Source organism: Poecile atricapillus (genome assembly GCF_030490865.1).
Source record: "Poecile atricapillus isolate bPoeAtr1 chromosome 36 unlocalized genomic scaffold, bPoeAtr1.hap1 SUPER_36_unloc_2, whole genome shotgun sequence".
Lineage (NCBI taxonomy): Eukaryota > Metazoa > Chordata > Aves > Passeriformes > Paridae > Poecile > Poecile atricapillus.
The window spans coordinates 152,697-168,787 of record NW_026708992.1 but is presented as its reverse complement, the minus strand read 5'-3'; the positions used below and the strand labels follow the sequence as shown (position 1 = coordinate 168,787).

General features: G+C 48.9%; 1 protein-coding gene across 1 annotated transcript in view; it reads right to left on the bottom strand.

Moving 5' to 3' along the window:
* Positions 1–255: 255 nt before the first annotated feature.
* PELP1 (proline, glutamate and leucine rich protein 1) overlaps positions 256–16,091 on the bottom strand; it is a 30,211-nt gene continuing 14,375 nt past the window's right edge. Inside the window, exons 9-20 of the mRNA XM_058828472.1 lie at positions 15,323–15,410; positions 15,133–15,221; positions 12,606–12,719; positions 10,527–10,677; positions 9,411–9,537; positions 8,285–8,340; positions 5,458–5,727; positions 2,839–2,925; positions 2,477–2,751; positions 2,005–2,446; positions 1,687–1,722; positions 256–373 (exon numbers count right to left, since the gene is read on the bottom strand). Coding sequence (XP_058684455.1) covers positions 275–373; positions 1,687–1,722; positions 2,005–2,446; positions 2,477–2,751; positions 2,839–2,925; positions 5,458–5,727; positions 8,285–8,340; positions 9,411–9,537; positions 10,527–10,677; positions 12,606–12,719; positions 15,133–15,221; positions 15,323–15,410 — 1,834 coding nt within the window. The 3' untranslated portion in view covers positions 256–274. The remainder of the gene's footprint in view (positions 374–1,686; positions 1,723–2,004; positions 2,447–2,476; positions 2,752–2,838; positions 2,926–5,457; positions 5,728–8,284; positions 8,341–9,410; positions 9,538–10,526; positions 10,678–12,605; positions 12,720–15,132; positions 15,222–15,322; positions 15,411–16,091) is intronic.

The following is a 16,091-nucleotide window of genomic DNA, read 5'->3' as shown; positions in this document are numbered from 1 at the left end:
CGACGGCTCCGAATTCTTGGCGCGTTTTTCGTGACGTCAAAAGAACGCGACGGCGCAGAAAATGGCGGCAGCTGCTTGGCGCGCTTTTAGTGACGTCACAAGAACGCGACGGCGCCATCTTGGCACTGTTTTAATGACGTCACAAGAGCGCGACGGCGCCAAAATGGCGGCAGGGAGGAACCGGAAGTGGAATTTGGGGTGGGGGAGGGGTTCAGTGGGTGGGGGAGGGGTGGGGGAGGGGTCTGTGGGGGGAGGGGCGGATTTTGGGGGGCTCTCACAGGGGGGTCTCGGGGGTTTTTTCATCATCGGGGGGGCAATCGATGAAATCGGCGATCATCGTGCTGGCCTCGTCGCGCTCGTCCTCTTCCTCACCCTGAAAAAATAATAATAATTCATAAATAATTAATAAATAATTAATAAATAATAAATAATAAATAAATAATTAATCAATAATTAAGAAATAATTAATAAACAATAAATAATAAATAAATAATTAATAAATAATTAAGAAATAATAAATAAATAATAAATAATAAATAAATAATTAAAAATAATTAAAAATATTTAAGAAATAATTAATAAATAATAAATAATTAAGAAATAATTAATAAATAATAAATAAGAAACAATAAATAAATAATTAGTAAACAATAAATAAACAATAAATAATTAATAAATAATTAATAAATAATTAATAATTAATAAATAATTAAGAAATAATAAATAATAAATAAATAATTAATAAATAATTAATAAATAATAAATAATTAAGAAATAATTAATAAATAATTAATAAATAATAAATAATTAATAAATAATTAATAGCAATTAATGATTAATAAATGGAGACCCCGCCTCGAAATTTTGGGTTAAAAATTTTTGGAGTGAGAGCCCCAAAAATGTGAAAATTTTCTCCCCAAAAAAATCCAAAATTTTAACGCCGGGACCTCAAAATTCCCCAAAAAATTCAGAATTCCCAAAAATTCCCCAAAAAAATCAAAATTCCCACCTGGGATTCCCAAAAAATTTAAAATTCACCCTCAGGACCCCCAAAAATTCCAAAAAAATTCAAAATTAACTCCCAAGACCCCGAAAAATTTCAAAAAAAATCAAAATTCACCCCCAGGACCCCAAAAAATTCCCAAAATTTCCCCTCAGGACCCCAAAAAATCCCCAAAAATTCAAATTTCCCTCTCAGGATTCCCAAAAAATTCCCAAAAATTCAAAATTCACCCCCAGAATTCCCAAAAATTCCCAAAAAATTCAAAATTCCCTCCCAGGACCCCCAAAAATTCCCAAAAAATTCAAAATTCCCTCCCAGGACCCCAAAAAAATTCCTGAAAAATTCAAAATTCACCCTCAGGACCCCAAAAATTCCCCTCAGGACCCCCCAAAAAATTCAAATTTCCCTCCCAGGACCCCAAAAAAATCCCAAAAAATTCAAAATTCACCCCTAGGACCCCCAAAAATTCTCAAAAAATTCAGATTTCCCTCCCAGGACCCCAAAAAATTCCCAAAAATTTAGAATTCCCACCCAAGATTCCAAAAAATTCCTAAAAAATTCAAAATTCCATCCCAGAACCCCCAAAAAAATTCCAGAAAATTCAAATTTCACCCCCAGAATTCCCAAAAATTCCCCAAAAATTCCCAAAATTCCCCCAAATTTCTGCCCCTCCCCCCCTTTACCTGCTCCTGTCCCGGGGGGGCCTCGGGGGGCTCCTCCTGCGGGGGTGGGGGAGGGGCGGGGGGGGAGGGGCCGGGTGCCCCTGGGGGGGGTGGGGGAGGGGATTGAGGAGGGGGAGGGGGAGGGGTTTGGGGTGGGGGAGGGGCCTCCAGAGGAAGCTGAGGGTGGGGGAGGGGCGGGGCGGGGCTGGGGGGGTGGGGGAGGGGCGGTTCCGTTTCGGGGGGGTGGGGGAGGGGGAGGGGGGGTGGGGGAGGGGCGGCTTCCTCCACCTCCATGAGGAGCAGCGCCCCTCCCCCACCCTGCTCCGCCGGCCCCTCCCCCGCCCCGCCTTCCTCTTCATCCTCCTCCTCTTCCTCCTCCTCCTCCGACAGCCCCTCCCCCTCGAACTCCTCCTCTTCCTCCTCAAACTCCTCCTCTTCCTCCTCCTCGAACTCCTCCTCTTCCTCTTCCTCCTCCTCCTCGAAAAACTCCTCCTCTTCCTCCTCTTCCTCCCCAAACTCCTCCTCTTCTTCCTCTTCCTCTTCCTCCTCTTCCTCGCTGCTGTTGATGTTGATCACCGCCGGCCCCTCCCCCACCTCCTCCCCCTCCCCCACCTCCCCGACGCCGCCGCCATTTTCCTCCGCCCCGCCGCCATTTTCTTTTCCTCCTCCTCCTCCTCCTCCTCCTCCGCCGCCATTTTCCTCCTCCCCTTCATCTTCCTCCCGATCCTCCTCCTCCTCCTCCCCTCCCCCACCCTCGGGAGCCGCCGCGGGGGGGGTGGGGGGAGGGGGAGGGGGTGGGGGAGGGGGCGGCGGGGGGGGAGGGGGCGGGGCGCTCTGAACCGGAAGCGGTTGGGGCGGAACCGGAAGCGCCGCCGGCTGGACAGGAAGCGACGTCACGGCGACAGGAAGTGACGTCACGGCGACCGGAAGTGAGGTTTTTTTGGGCACGATCACCACGGAATCGTCGGAGTCGCTCTCCAGGGAAATCTCCACGTCCGAGGCCTCCTCGCGCTCGTAGTGAACGAAAACCGGGCGCCGGGGCCGCGCCCCTCCCCCACCCGCCGGCGGAGCCCCGCCCCCACCCGGCTCTGACGTCACCGGGAGGGAGGGGAGGGGTGGGGGAGGGGAGGGTTTGAAGGATGGGAGGGGTGGGGGAGGGGTGGAGGGGGGTGGGGGAGGGGAGGGGGAGGGGGGAGGGGCGCTCCAGGCCCGGCTGAGGGCGGTGAAGGTGAGGAGGAGCTCGGAGCAGAGGGAGGAGACCTGGGGGGGGAGGGGAGAGAGGTTACAGGGGGGGGATGGGGGGGATTTGGGGGGGATTTGGGGGGTCCTGAGGGGGTTTGGGGGGTCCTGGAATGGATTTGGGGGGACTTTGGGGGGTCCTGGAGGGGATTTCGGGGGTCCTGAGGGGATTTTGGGGGAATTTGGGGGGTCCTGGGGGGGATTTGGGGGGAATTTTGGGGGTCCTGAGGGGATTTGGGGGCTCCTGGAATGGATTTGGGGGGTCCTGGATTGGATTTGGGGGGTCCTGAGGGGATTCAGGGGGAATTTCGGGGGTCCTGAGGGGGATTTGGGGGGTCCTGGATTGGATTTTGGGGGATCCTGGGGAGATTCAGGGGGAATTTTGGGGGTCCTGAGGGGATTTGGGGGGTCCTGAGGGGGTCTGGAGGGTCCTGGATTGGATTTGGGGGGACTTTGGGGGGTCCTGAGGGGATTTGGGGGGTCCTGGATTGGATTTTGGGGGGTCCTGGGGGGATTTAGGGGGAATTTTGGGGGTCCTGAGAGGATTTGGGGGGTCCTGGATTGGATTTGGGGGGGTTGTGGGGAGATTTGGGGGGAATTTTGGGGGTCCTGAGGGGTTCTGGGGGGGATCTGGGGGGTCCTGGATTGGGTTTGGGGGGTCCTGGGGAGATTTGGGGGGGATTTGGGGGGTCCTGAGAGGATTTAGGGGGAATTTCGGGGGTCCTGAGGGAATTTGGGGGGAATTTGGGGGGTCCTGGATTGGATTTTGGGGGGTCCTGAGGGGATTTGGGGGGGATTTGGGGGGTCTTGTATGAGATTTGGGGAATCCTGAGGGGGTTTGGGGGGTCCTGAGGGGGTTTGGGGGGTCCTGGAATGGATTTGGGGGGACTTTGGGGGGTCCTGGAGGGGATTTCGGGGGTCCTGAGGGGATTTTGGGGGAATTTGGGGGGTCCTGGAATGGATTTGGGGGGAATTTTGGGGGTCCTGAGGGGATTTGGGGGCTCCTGGAATGGATTTGGGGGGTCCTGGATTGGATTTGGGGGGGATTTGGGGGGTCCTGGATTGGATTTTGGGGGATCCTGAGGAGATTTGGGGGGTCCTGATGGGGATTTGGGGGGGATTTGGGGGGTCCTGGATTGGATTTTGGGGGCTCCTGGGGGGATTTGGGGGGTCCTGAGGGGGTTTGGGGGATCCTGGAATGGATTTGGGGGGACTTTGGGGGGTCCTGGAATGGATTTGGGGGGTCCTGAGGGGATTTGTGGGGTCCCGGATTGGATTTTGGGGGGTCCTGGGGAGATTTGGGGGGGATTTGGGGGGGTCCTGAGGGATCCTGAGGGAATTTAGGGAGACTTTGGGGGGTCTTGGATGAGATTTGGGAGGTCCTGAGGGGATTTGGGGGGTCCTGGAAGGGGGATTTGGGGGGGATTTGGGGGGCTCTGGATGGAATTTGGGGGGGCCCTGAGGGGATTTGGGGGGATTTGGGGGGTCCTGGGGGGTCCTGGATTGGATTTTGGGGGGTCCTGGGGAGATTTGGGGGGTCCTGGGGGGTCCTGAGGGGGATTTGGGGGCTCCTGGAATGGATTTGGGGAGACTTTGGGGGGTCCTGGGGGGGATTTGGGGGGTCCTGAGGGGATTTGGGGGGTCCTGAGGGGGTCTGGAGGGTCCTGGATTGGATTTGGGGGGACTTTGGGGGATTTTGGGGGGTCCTGGGGGGGATTTGGGGGGTCCTGGAAGGGGGAAATCACCCCACAATAATTTGGGGCTGTGTCCGGGATAATTCCAGGAGATTTTTGGGATAAATTTGGAATAAATTTGGGATATTTTTGGGTTAAATTTGGGATAAATTTGGGACATTTTGGAATAAATTCAGGATATTTTGGGGCTATTTTAGGGATAATTCCAGGACATTTTTGGGATATTTTTGGAATAAATTTGGGTTAAATTTGGAATAAATTTGGGATAATTCTGAGATACTTTGGGGCTATTTTAGGGAAAATTCCAGGATATTTCAGGATATTTTTGGGATATTTTTGGGATAAATTTGGGATATTTTGGGGGATATTTTGGGGCTATTTTAGGGATAATTCCAGGATATTTTTGGGATAAATTTGGGATATTTTTGGGATAGTTTGGGGATATTTGGGGGGATATTTTGGGGCTATTTTAGGGATAATTCCAGGATATTTTTGGGATATTTCTGGGATATTTTTGGGGTGTTTTTGGGATTAATTTGGGATATTTTGGGGATATTTTGGGGCTATTTTTGTGATAATTCCAGGATATTTTTGGGATATTTTTGGGATATTTTTGGGGTGTTTTTGGGGATATTTTGGGGCTATTTTAGGGATAACTCCAGGATATTTTTGGGATATTTTTGGGATAAATTTGGGATATTTTTGGAATAAATTTGGGATATTTTTGGGATAAATTTGGGATATTTGGGGAGATATTTTGGGGCTATTTTCAGGATATTTTAGGGATAACTCCAGGATATTTTTGGGATATTTTGGGGGTGTTTTTGGGATAAATTTGGGGTTGTTTTGGTGGTCTTACCTGCACGTCGGGGTCCCTCATCCCCTGCCCGAAGGCTCTGAGCGCGCACGGCAGCGGCGGCGCGGCCCCGGGGGGGGCCCCGAGCAGCAGAGCCTGAAGGACCCCGTAGAGCCCCCCCCGACAGCGGCCGCTGGCAAAGGGGGACCCCAAAACCACCGAGGGGACCCCCAAAACCTGGGGGGGTCCCTGGGGAGGGGTTGGAGCCTGGGGAGGGGGCTCGGGGCACTGAGGAAGACGAAGGGCCAAGGGGAGCAGCAGCTCCTGGAGGCGCTGGGGGAGGGAAAGGGTTAAAAATGGGGGGGAAAGGGTTAAAAATGGGGGGAAAGGGTTAAAAATGGGGGGGAAAGGGTTAAAAATGGGGGGGAAAGGGTTAAAAATGGGGGTGGAAAGGGTTAAAAATGGGGGGGAAAGGGTTAAAAATGGGGGGGAAAGGGTTAAAAATGGGGAGGAAAGGGTTAAAAATGGGGAGGAAAGGGTTAAAAATGGGGGGGAAAGGGTTAAAAATGGGAAATTTTGGGAAATTTGGGGGAATTTCAGGAATTTTGGGGAATTTGGGGAATTTTGGGGGGGATTTTGGGGGAATTTGAAGGAATTTTGGGGAATTTTAAGGGGGTTTGAGGGGATTTGGGGGAAATTTGGGGGATTTTGGGGGATTTTGGGAAATTTGGGGGAATTTGAAGGAATTTTGGGAATTTTGGGGGAATTTGAAGGAATTTTGGGAAATTCGGGGGAATTTGGGGAATTTTGGGGGAATTTGAAGGAATTTTGGGAATTTTGGGGAATTTTAAGGGGGTTTGAGGGGATTTAGGGGGAAATTTGGGGGATTTTGGGAAATTTTGGGGGGATTTTGGGTGAATTTGGGGAATTTTGGGGGAATTTGAAGGAATTTTGGGAATTTTGGGGGAATTTGGAGAATTTTGGGGGAATTTGAAGGAATTTTGGGGAATTTTAAGGGGGTTTGAGGGGATTTGAGGGAAATTTGGGGGATTTTGGGAAATTTTGGGGGGGATTTTGGGTGAATTTGGGGGGAATTTGGGGAATTTTGGGGGAATTTGAAGGAATTTTGGGGGATTTTAAGGGGATTTGGGGGATTTGAGAAGATTTGGGGGAAATTTGGGGGATTTTGGGTGAATTTGAGGGGATTTGGGGGGATTTTGGGGGGATTTGAGGGGATTTTGGGAATTTGGGGGAATTTTTGGGAAATTTTGGGGGAATTTGGGGAGGATTTGGGGGATTTTGGGGAGATTTTGGGAAATTTGGGGAGAATTTGGGGGAATTTGGGAAAAATTTGGGGAATTTTGGGGATTTGGGGGGAATTTGAGAAGATTTGGGGGAAATTTGGGGGATTTTGGGGTATTTTGGGAGGATTTGGAAGAGTTTTGGGGGGATTTGGGGAGGGGGGATTTGGGGTAAGAAATAAAAGAAGGAATTGGAGAAAGCGAAAATTAAAAAACGGAAAATGTCAGAAAATGTCAGAAAATGTTGGAAACGATCAAAAAACTCCTGAAATTCCCTCAAATATTCCCAAAATCCCCCAAAATCCTCCCTAAATGCCCCTCAAACCCCCAAAAAACCCCTCCAGATCCCCAAAAATTCCCAAAATCCCCCCAAATATTCCCAAAATTCCCAAAATCCTCTCCAGACCCCCCAAAAATTCCCAAAAATTCCCAAATATTCCCAAATATTCCCAAAAAATTTCAAATATTCCTTAAATCCACCCAAAAATTCCCAAAAAAATCCCCAAAATCCTCTCCAGACCCCCCAAAATTCCCCAAAAATTCCCAAAAATTCCCTAAATCCACCCAAAATTTCCCAAAAAATTCCCAAAAATTCCTAAAATTCCTAAATATTCCCAAAAAATTCCCAAATATTCCTAAAATTCCCAAATATTCCCTAAATCCACCCAAAAATTCCCAAAAAAATCCCCCAAATCCTCTCCAGACCCCCCAAAATTCCCCAAAAATTCCCAAATATTCCCTAAATCCACCCAAAAATTCCCAAAAATTCCCCAAAATCCTCTCCAGACCCCCCAAAAATTCCCAAAAATTCCCAAAAATTCCCAAATATTCCCAAATATTCCCAAAAAATTCCCAAATATTCCCTAAATCCACCCAAAAATTCCCAAAAAAATCCCCAAAATCCTCTCCAGACCCCCCAAAAATTCCCAAAAATTCCTAAATCCACCCAAAATTCCCAAAAAATTCCCAAAAATTCCTAAAATTCCCAAATATTCCCAAAAAATTCCCAAATATTCCCAAAATCCACCCAAAATTCCCAAAAAATTCCCAAAAATTCCTAAAATTCCCAAATATTCCCCAAAAATTCCCAAATATTCCCTAAATCCACCCAAAATTCCTAAAAAATTCCCAAATATTCCCTAAATCCACCCAAAATTCCCCTAAAATCCCCCAAAAGTCTCTCCAGACCCCCCAAAAATTCCCAAAAAATTCCCAAAAATTCCCAAAATTCCCAAATATTCCCCAAAAATTCCCAAATATTCCTTAAATCCACCCAAAAATTCCCAAAAAAATCCCCAAAATCCTCTCCAGACCCCCCAAAATTCCCCAAAAACTCCCAATTTTTCCCCAAAATTCCCAAATATTCCCAAAAAATTTCAAATATTCCTTAAATCCACCCAAAAATTCCCAAAAAAATCCCAAAAATTCCTAAAATTCCCAAATATTCCCTAAATCCACCCAAAAATTCCCCAAAAAATCCCCAAAATCCTCTCCAGACCCCCCCAAAATTCCCCAAAATTCCCCAAAAATTCCCAAAATTCCCAAAATTCCCAAATATTCCCAAAATTCCGGGAATTCCGGCGGCTCACCCGATGAGTCTCCTCCTTGATGAGGGGTCCCCCCGTGAGGAGAATCCTGCGAAGAGCTGGGGGAGGAAAATCCCAAAAAATTGAGGGGAATTTGGGGAAATTTTGGGGATTTTGGGGAAATTTTGGGGAAATTTGGGAGGATTTGATGAATTTTGAGGAATTTGGGGAGGATTTTCGGGAATTTTTTGGGAATTTTTTGGAGGATTTGGTGAATTTTGAGGAATTTGGGGAGGATTTTAAGGAATTTTTGGGAATTTTTTGGAGGATTTGATGAATTTTGAGGAATTTTGGGGGGTTTTGGGGAGGATTTTAAGGAATTTTTGGGAATTTTGGGGGAATTTTGATCATTTTTGGGGAATTTTTGGAGGATTTTGGGGAATTTTGGAATTCCTGGGGAAGATTTTGGGGAAATTTAGGAGAATTTGGTGAATTTTGGGGGGTTTTGGGGAGGATTTTAGGGAATTTTGGGGGAATTTCGGTCAATTTCTGGGAATTTTTGGAGGATTTGAGGAAATTTTGAGGAATTTTGGGGGAATTTGGAAGAATTTGGAAAAAATTGGGGGAATTTGGGAAAATTTGGGATATTTTGGGTTGATTTTGGGTTTTTTGGGGGGTATTTTGGGTTTTTTTGGGGTATTTTGGGTTGATTTTGGGGGTTTTTGGGGGTCCTGAGTTCATTCCCAATGGTCCCAGGCAGTTTTTGGGTTGATTTTGGGAGTTTTGGGGTATTTTGGGGGTTTTTGTGATATTTTGGGTTGATTTTGGAGATTTTTGGGGGTCCCCAGCCCATTTTTAGTTTGATTTTTGGGGGTTCTTGGGGTATTTTGGGTTGATTTTGGGGTTTTTTGAGATATTTTGGGGGTTTTTGGGATATTTTGGGTGATTTTGGGGGTTTTTGGGGGTCCTGAGTTCATTCCCGGTGCTCCCAGCCTGTTTTTGGGTTGATTTTGGGGGTTTTTGGAATATTTTGGGTTGATTTTAGGGGCTTTCGGGGATCCCCAACCCAATCTTGGGTTGATTTTGGGGGTTTTTGGGTTGATTTTGGGGGTTTTTGGGGTGATTTTGGGGGTTTTTGGGGGTCCCCAGCCCGTTTATGGGGTGATTTTGGGGGTTTTTGGGGCCCTACCTGCCAGGGCGGCGGCGCAGGTGTCGCTGTTGGCCGCGGGTTCCCCTTTGCGGTGCAGGGGGAGCCCCTCGGGACCCTCCCCCAATTTGGGCCTTTTGGGGGCGCTGGGTTTGGGCTCCGCCCGCAGCTGCCAAAAAAAAACGGGGTCAGGGGGGATTTGGGGGGAATTTGGGGGGAATTTGGGGGATTTTGGGGTCCCAGGGGGGGATTTGGGGGAATTTGGGGGATTTTGGGGGAATTTGGGGGATTTTGGGGGAAATTTGGGGGATTTTGGGGTCTCAGGGGGGGATTTTGGGGGAATTTGGGGGATTTTGGGGGATTTGGGGGGAATTTGGGGGATTTTGGGGTCCCAGGGGGGGATTTGGGGGGAATTTGAGGAATTTTGGGGTCTCAGGGGGGGATTTGGGGAAAATTTGGGGGATTTTGGTGTCCCAAGGGGGGATTTGGGGGGATTTGAGGGATTTTGGGGTGAATTTGAGGAATTTTGGGGTCTCAGGAGGGGATTTGGGGGGAATTTTGGGGATTTTGGGGTGTCAGGGGGGGATTTGGGGAAAATTTGGGGGATTTTGGGGTCTCAGGGGGGGATTTGGGGGGAATTTGGGGGATTTTGGGGGAATTTGGGGGATTTTGGGGGATTTGGGGGTCCCAGAGAGGGATTTGGGGGGCATTTGAGGGATTTTGGGAGAAATTTGAGAGATTTTGGGGGGAATTTGAGGGATTTGAGGGGTCCAGGGGGGGATTTGGGGGAATTTGGGGTCCCAGGAGAGATTTGAAAAGAATTTGGGGGAATTTTTGGGTCCAGGGAGAGATTTTGGAAGATTTTGAGATCCCAGGAAGGAATTTCAGTGAATTTTTTGCATTTCAATGGAGTTTTTTGGATTTCAATGGAGTTTTTTGGGATTCCAGTGGAATTTCTGAGATTCCAGTGGAATTTTTGGGATTCCAATGAGATTTTTTTTGGATTCCAATGAGATTTTTGGGATTCCAATGAGATTTTTTTGGATTCCATCACGAATTTTCCCCTCCCAACCGTTTTTTTTTGCCCTTCCCGGGGTTCATTTTGTGCTGCAGGAAACGGGGAAGGTTTTGGGGTGAAAAAGGGAGTTTTTGGCTCACCTTGGTCCCCTCAGAGGGGGGGGAGATGTCGCTGATCAGGTGAGCCAGGAGAGCCTCGCTGGCGCTGCCGGGACCCTGCAGGATCCCCGAGGCGGCGCCGGCCACCTGCACCCACAGCTCCAGCACCTGGTACAGGCGGCATCTCACCGCCCTGGGGACCCCAAAAACGGCATCAGGGACCCCAAAAACCCCCAAAACCACCCCTGAAAACCCCAAAAACCCCAAAATTCCACCCCAAAAACCACCCTGGGAACCCCAAATCCACCCCCCTGCACCCACAGCTCCAGCACCAGGTATAGGCGGCACCGCAGCGCCCTGGGGACCCCAAAAACGGGATCAGGGACCCCAAAAACGGCATCAGGGACCCCAAAAATCCCCAAAACCCACCCTGAAAACCCCAAAAACCTCGAAATTCACCCCAAAAATGCCACCCCTGCACCCACAGCTCCAGCACCTGGTACAGGTGGCACCGCAGCGCCCTGGGGACCCCAAAAACGGGATCAGGGACCCCAAAAACCCCCAAAACCACCCCTGAAAACCCTAAAAACCACCCTGAAAACCCCAAAAACCTCAAAATTCCACCCCAAAAACCTCAAAATTCACCCTAAAATTAACCCCAAATCCACCCCCCTGCACCCACAGCTCCAGCACCGGGTACAGGTGGCACCGCAGCGCCCTGGGGACCCCAAAAATCAACTCAGGGACCCCAAAAACCCCCAAAACCATCCCCAAAAACCCTAAAAACCCCAAAAATTCACCCTAAAAACCCCAAAAACCTCGAAATTCACCCCAAAAACGCCACCCCTGCACCCACAGCTCCAGCACCGGGTACAGGCGGCACCGCAGCGCCCTGGGGACCCCAAAAACGGGATCAGGGACCCCAAAAACGGCATCAGGGACCCCAAAAACGGGATCAGGGACCCCAAAAACCCCCAAAACCACCCCAAAAACACCAAAAATTCACCCTGAAAATGCAAAAAAACCCCAAAAAACCCCAAAAACCCCCAAATCCAACTTTTCCCCATTTTTGGGTTTTTTTCCCCCATTTTTTCCAGTTTTTTCCCTTTTTTTCTCTATTTTCAGGTTCCTTTTCCTGATTTTTCTCCTTTTTTTCCCCATTTTTCCCATTTTCAGGCTCCTTTTCATCATTTTTCCCATTTTTTTCCCAATTTTCCCCATTTTTCTCCATTTTCTCTCCAATTTTTCCCCATTTTTCTCCAATTTTTCTCCCAATTTTCTCCATCTTTTTCCCACTTTCCCCCCAAATTTTCTTTATTTTTTCCCTATTTTTTCTCCCAATTTTTCCCCATTTTTTCCCAATTTTCCCCCAATTTTTCCCGTTTTTCCCAAATTTGGGATTTTTCTCCCCATTTTCCCCCCAATTTTTCCCGTTTTCCTCCCATTTCCTCCCATTTTTTCTCATTTTCCCCCCAATTTTTCCCGTTTTTTTCCCATTTTTTCCAGTTTTTTCCCCAATTTTTCCCGTTTTTCCCAAATTTGGGATTTTTCTCCCCATTTTTCTCCCATTTTTCTCCCATTTTCTCCCAATTTTTCCAGTTTTTTTCCCATTTTTTCCCATTTTTTCCATTTTTTTCCCAATTTTTCCCATTTTTCCCAAATTTGGGATTTTTCTCCCCATTTTTCCCAAATTTGGGATTTTTCTCCCCATTTTTCCCCCAATTTTCCCCATTTTTCCCCCAATTTTTCCCATTTTTTTCCCATTTTTCCCATTTTTTCTCCCAATTTTTTCCCATTTTTCCCAAATTTGGGATTTTCCTCCCCATTTTTCCCAAATTTTGGATTTTTCTCCCAATTTTTCCCCCAATTTTCCCTGTTTTTTTCCCATTTTTCCCATTTTTTCTCCCAATTTTTCCCCAATTTTTCAGTTTTTTCCCAAATCTGAGATTTTTCTCCCCATTTTTCCCAAATCTGGGATTTTTCTCCCCGTTTTTCCCAAATCTGGGATTTTTCTCCCCATTTTTCCCAAATCTGGGATTTTTCTCCCCATTTTTCCCAAATCTGGGATTTTTCTCCCCGTTTTTCCCAAATCTGGGATTTTTCTCCCCATTTTTTCCGTACCCAAAGGGTCTCTCCTGCCCTGGGGGGGGATCCCGGGAGCAGCTCCAGGAGCTCAAAACCTGCGGGAAGAGACGGCCCAAGAGGGATCCCCAGCGCACCAGACGGGCTCCACACCTGAAATTCCCAAAAATTCCATCGGAATTCCCGAAATTCCGGCAAAATTCCCGAAATTCCGGCGAAATTCCCAAAAAAATCCACCCAGAAATGCCCAAAATTCGCCCAAAATTCACCAAAATCCCAAAGATTCACCCCAAAATCCCCCCCAGGAGGCACCAGACGAGCCCCAAACCTGGAATTCCCAAAAATTCCATCGGAATTCCCGGAATTCCCAAAATTCCGGCGAAATTCCCAAAAAAATCCGCCCAGAAATGACCAAAATTCACCCAAAATCCGCCCAGAATTCACCAAAATCCCAAAGATTCACCCCAAAATCCCCCCCAGGAGGGACCAGATGAGCTCCACACCTGAAATTCCCAAAAATTCCATTGGAATTCCCAAAATTCCGGCGAAATTCCCAAAATTCCGGCGAAATTCCCAAAAAAATCCACCCAGAAATGCCCAAAATTCCCCCAAAATTCACCAAAATCCCAAAGATTCACCCCAAAATCCCCCCCAGGAGGGACCAGACGGGCTCCACACCTGAAATTCCATCGGAATTCCCAAAATTCCGGCAAAATTCCCAAAATTCCAGCGAAATTCCAAAAAAAATCCGCCCAGAAATGACCAAAATTCACCCAAAATTCACCAAAATCCCAAAGATTCACCCCAAAATCCCCCCCAGGAGGGACCCCCAGAGCCCCAAACCTGAAATTCCCAAAATTCCATCGGAATTCCCAAAATTCCCAAAATTCCAGCGAAATTCCCAAAAAAATCCACCCAGAAATGACCAAAATTCACCCAAAATCTGCCCAGAATTCACCAAAATCCCAAAGATTCGCCCCAAAATCCCCCCCAGGAGGGACCCCCAGAGCTCCACACCTGAAATTCCCAAAATTCCCCAAAATTCCATCGGAATTCCCGAAATTCCAGTGAAATTCCCAAAAAAATCCACCCAGAAATGCCCAAAATTCACCCAAAATTCACCAAAATCCCAAAGATTCGCCCCAAAATCCCCCCCAGGAGGGACCCCCAGAGCCCCAAACCTGAAATTCCCAAAAATTCCATCGGAATTCCCAAAATTCCCAAAATTCCGGCGAAATTCCCAAAAAAATCCACCCAGAAATGACCAAAATTCACCCAAAATTCACCAAAATCCCAAAGATTCACCCCAAAATCCCCCCCAGGAGGGACCAGATGAGCCCCAAACCTGGAATTCCCCAAAATTCCCAAAAATTCCATCGGAATTCCCAAAATTCCGGCGAAATTCCCAAAAAAATCCGCCCAGAAATGACCAAAATTCGCCCAAAATCCCAAAGATTCACCCCAAAAATCCCCCCCAGGAGGGACCAGACGAGCTCCACACCTGAAATTCCCCAAAATTCCATCGGAATTCCCGAAATTCCGGCAAAATTCCCGAAATTCCCAAAATTCCAGCGAAATTCCCAAAAAAATCCACCCAGAAATGACCAAAATTCACCCAAAATTCACCAAAATCCCAAAGATTCACCCCAAAATCCCCCCCAGGAGGGACCAGATGAGCCCCAAACCTGAAATTCCCAAAAATTCCATTGGAATTCCCAAAATTCCGGCAAAATTCCCGAAATTCCGGCGAAATTCCCAAAAAAATCCGCCCAGAAATGACCAAAATTCACCCAAAATTCACCCAAAATTCCCCCAATTCCCCCCCAGTAACTCCCAGTTCATCCCAGTTTGTTCCCAGTCCATCCCAGTTCACCCCAGTTCATCCCAGTTCATCCCAGTCCCATCCCAGTCCATTCCCAGTCCCTCCCAGTTTGTCCCAGTCCATTCCCAGTCCATCCCAGTCCATCCCAGTCCATTCCCAGTTCATCCCAGTCCATTCCCAGTTCATCCCAGTCCATCCCAGTCCATCCCAGTTCATCCCAGTCCATTCCCAGTCCATCCCAGTTCATCCCAGTCCATCCCAGTCCATCCCAGTTCATCCCAGTCCATTCCCAGTTCATCCCAGTCCATCCCAGTCCATCCCAGTTCATCCCAGTCCATTCCCAGTCCATTCCCAGTTCATCCCAGTCCATCCCAGTTCATCCCAGTCCCTCCCAGTTTGTCCCAGTCCATTCCCAGTTCATTCCCAGTTTATCCCACTCCATCCCAGTTCATTCCCAGTTCATCCCAGTCCCTCCCAGTCCATCCCAGTTTGTCCCAATCCATTCCCAGTTTGTCCCAGTCCATCCCAGCGACCCCAAATCCCATTCCCAGTATAAACCAGTATAAACCAGTTTGTCTCACGCCAGCACCAGCGCTCCCAGCACGTCCCAGTGACCCCGAATCCCCTCCCAGTCCCTCCCAGTTCATCCCAGTCCCTCCCAGTCCCTCCCAGTCCCTCCCAGTCCATCCCAGTCCCTCCCAGTCCCATTCCCAGTATAAACCAGTATAAACCAGTTTGTCTCACGCCAGCACCAGCGCTCCCAGCACGTCGAGGGTGTCCAGGTGCACCTGGGGCAGGAGCAGCCCCCGCAGGGGCCCCTCCCCAAACCAGCCCTGCAAACCAGTACAAACCAGTATGAACCAGTACAAACCAGTACGAACCAGTATAAACCAGTATAAACCAGTTTGGGACTCTGGATTTCGGGGTCACTCACCAGGTTCTTGCTGGTGACGTTGAGGGCGCGGCAAACGAAATCCAGAATGTCCTGAACTGGGACGGTGACTGGGGCCACGAAATCCTTACTGGGAGAGACTGGGACGTCACTGGGAGGGACTGGGAGGGACTGGGAGGGACTGGGATGGACTGGGATGGAACTGGGATGGACTGGGATGGACTGGGACGTCACTGGGAGGGACTGGGAAGGACTGGGAGGGAACTGGGAGGGACTGGGAGGGGTTTGGGGGTAACTGGGATGGACTGGGAGGGACTGGGAGGGGATTTGGGGTCACTGGGAGGGACTGGGATGGACTGGGAGGGAACTGGGATGGACTGGGATGGACTGGGATGGAACTGGGATAGACTGGGAGGGACTGGGAGGGAACTGGGAGGGACTGGGAGGGGTTTGGGGGTAACTGGGATGGACTGGGAGGGACTGGGATGGACTGGGAGGGACTGGGAGGGAACTGGGAGGGACTGGGATGGACTGGGATGGACTGGGATGAACTGGGATGGACTGGGAGGGACTGGGAAGGAACTGGGAGGGACTGGGATGGACTGGGATGGACTGGGATGAACTGGGAGGGACTGGGATGGACTGGGATGGACTGGGTTAAACTGGGATGGACTGGGAGGGAACTGGGATGGGGTTTGGGGTCACTGGGGCCACGAAATCCTTACTGGGAGAGACTGGGACGTCACTGGGAGGGACTGGGAGGGACTGGGAGGGAACTGGGAGGGAACTGGGAGGGACTGGGATGGACTGG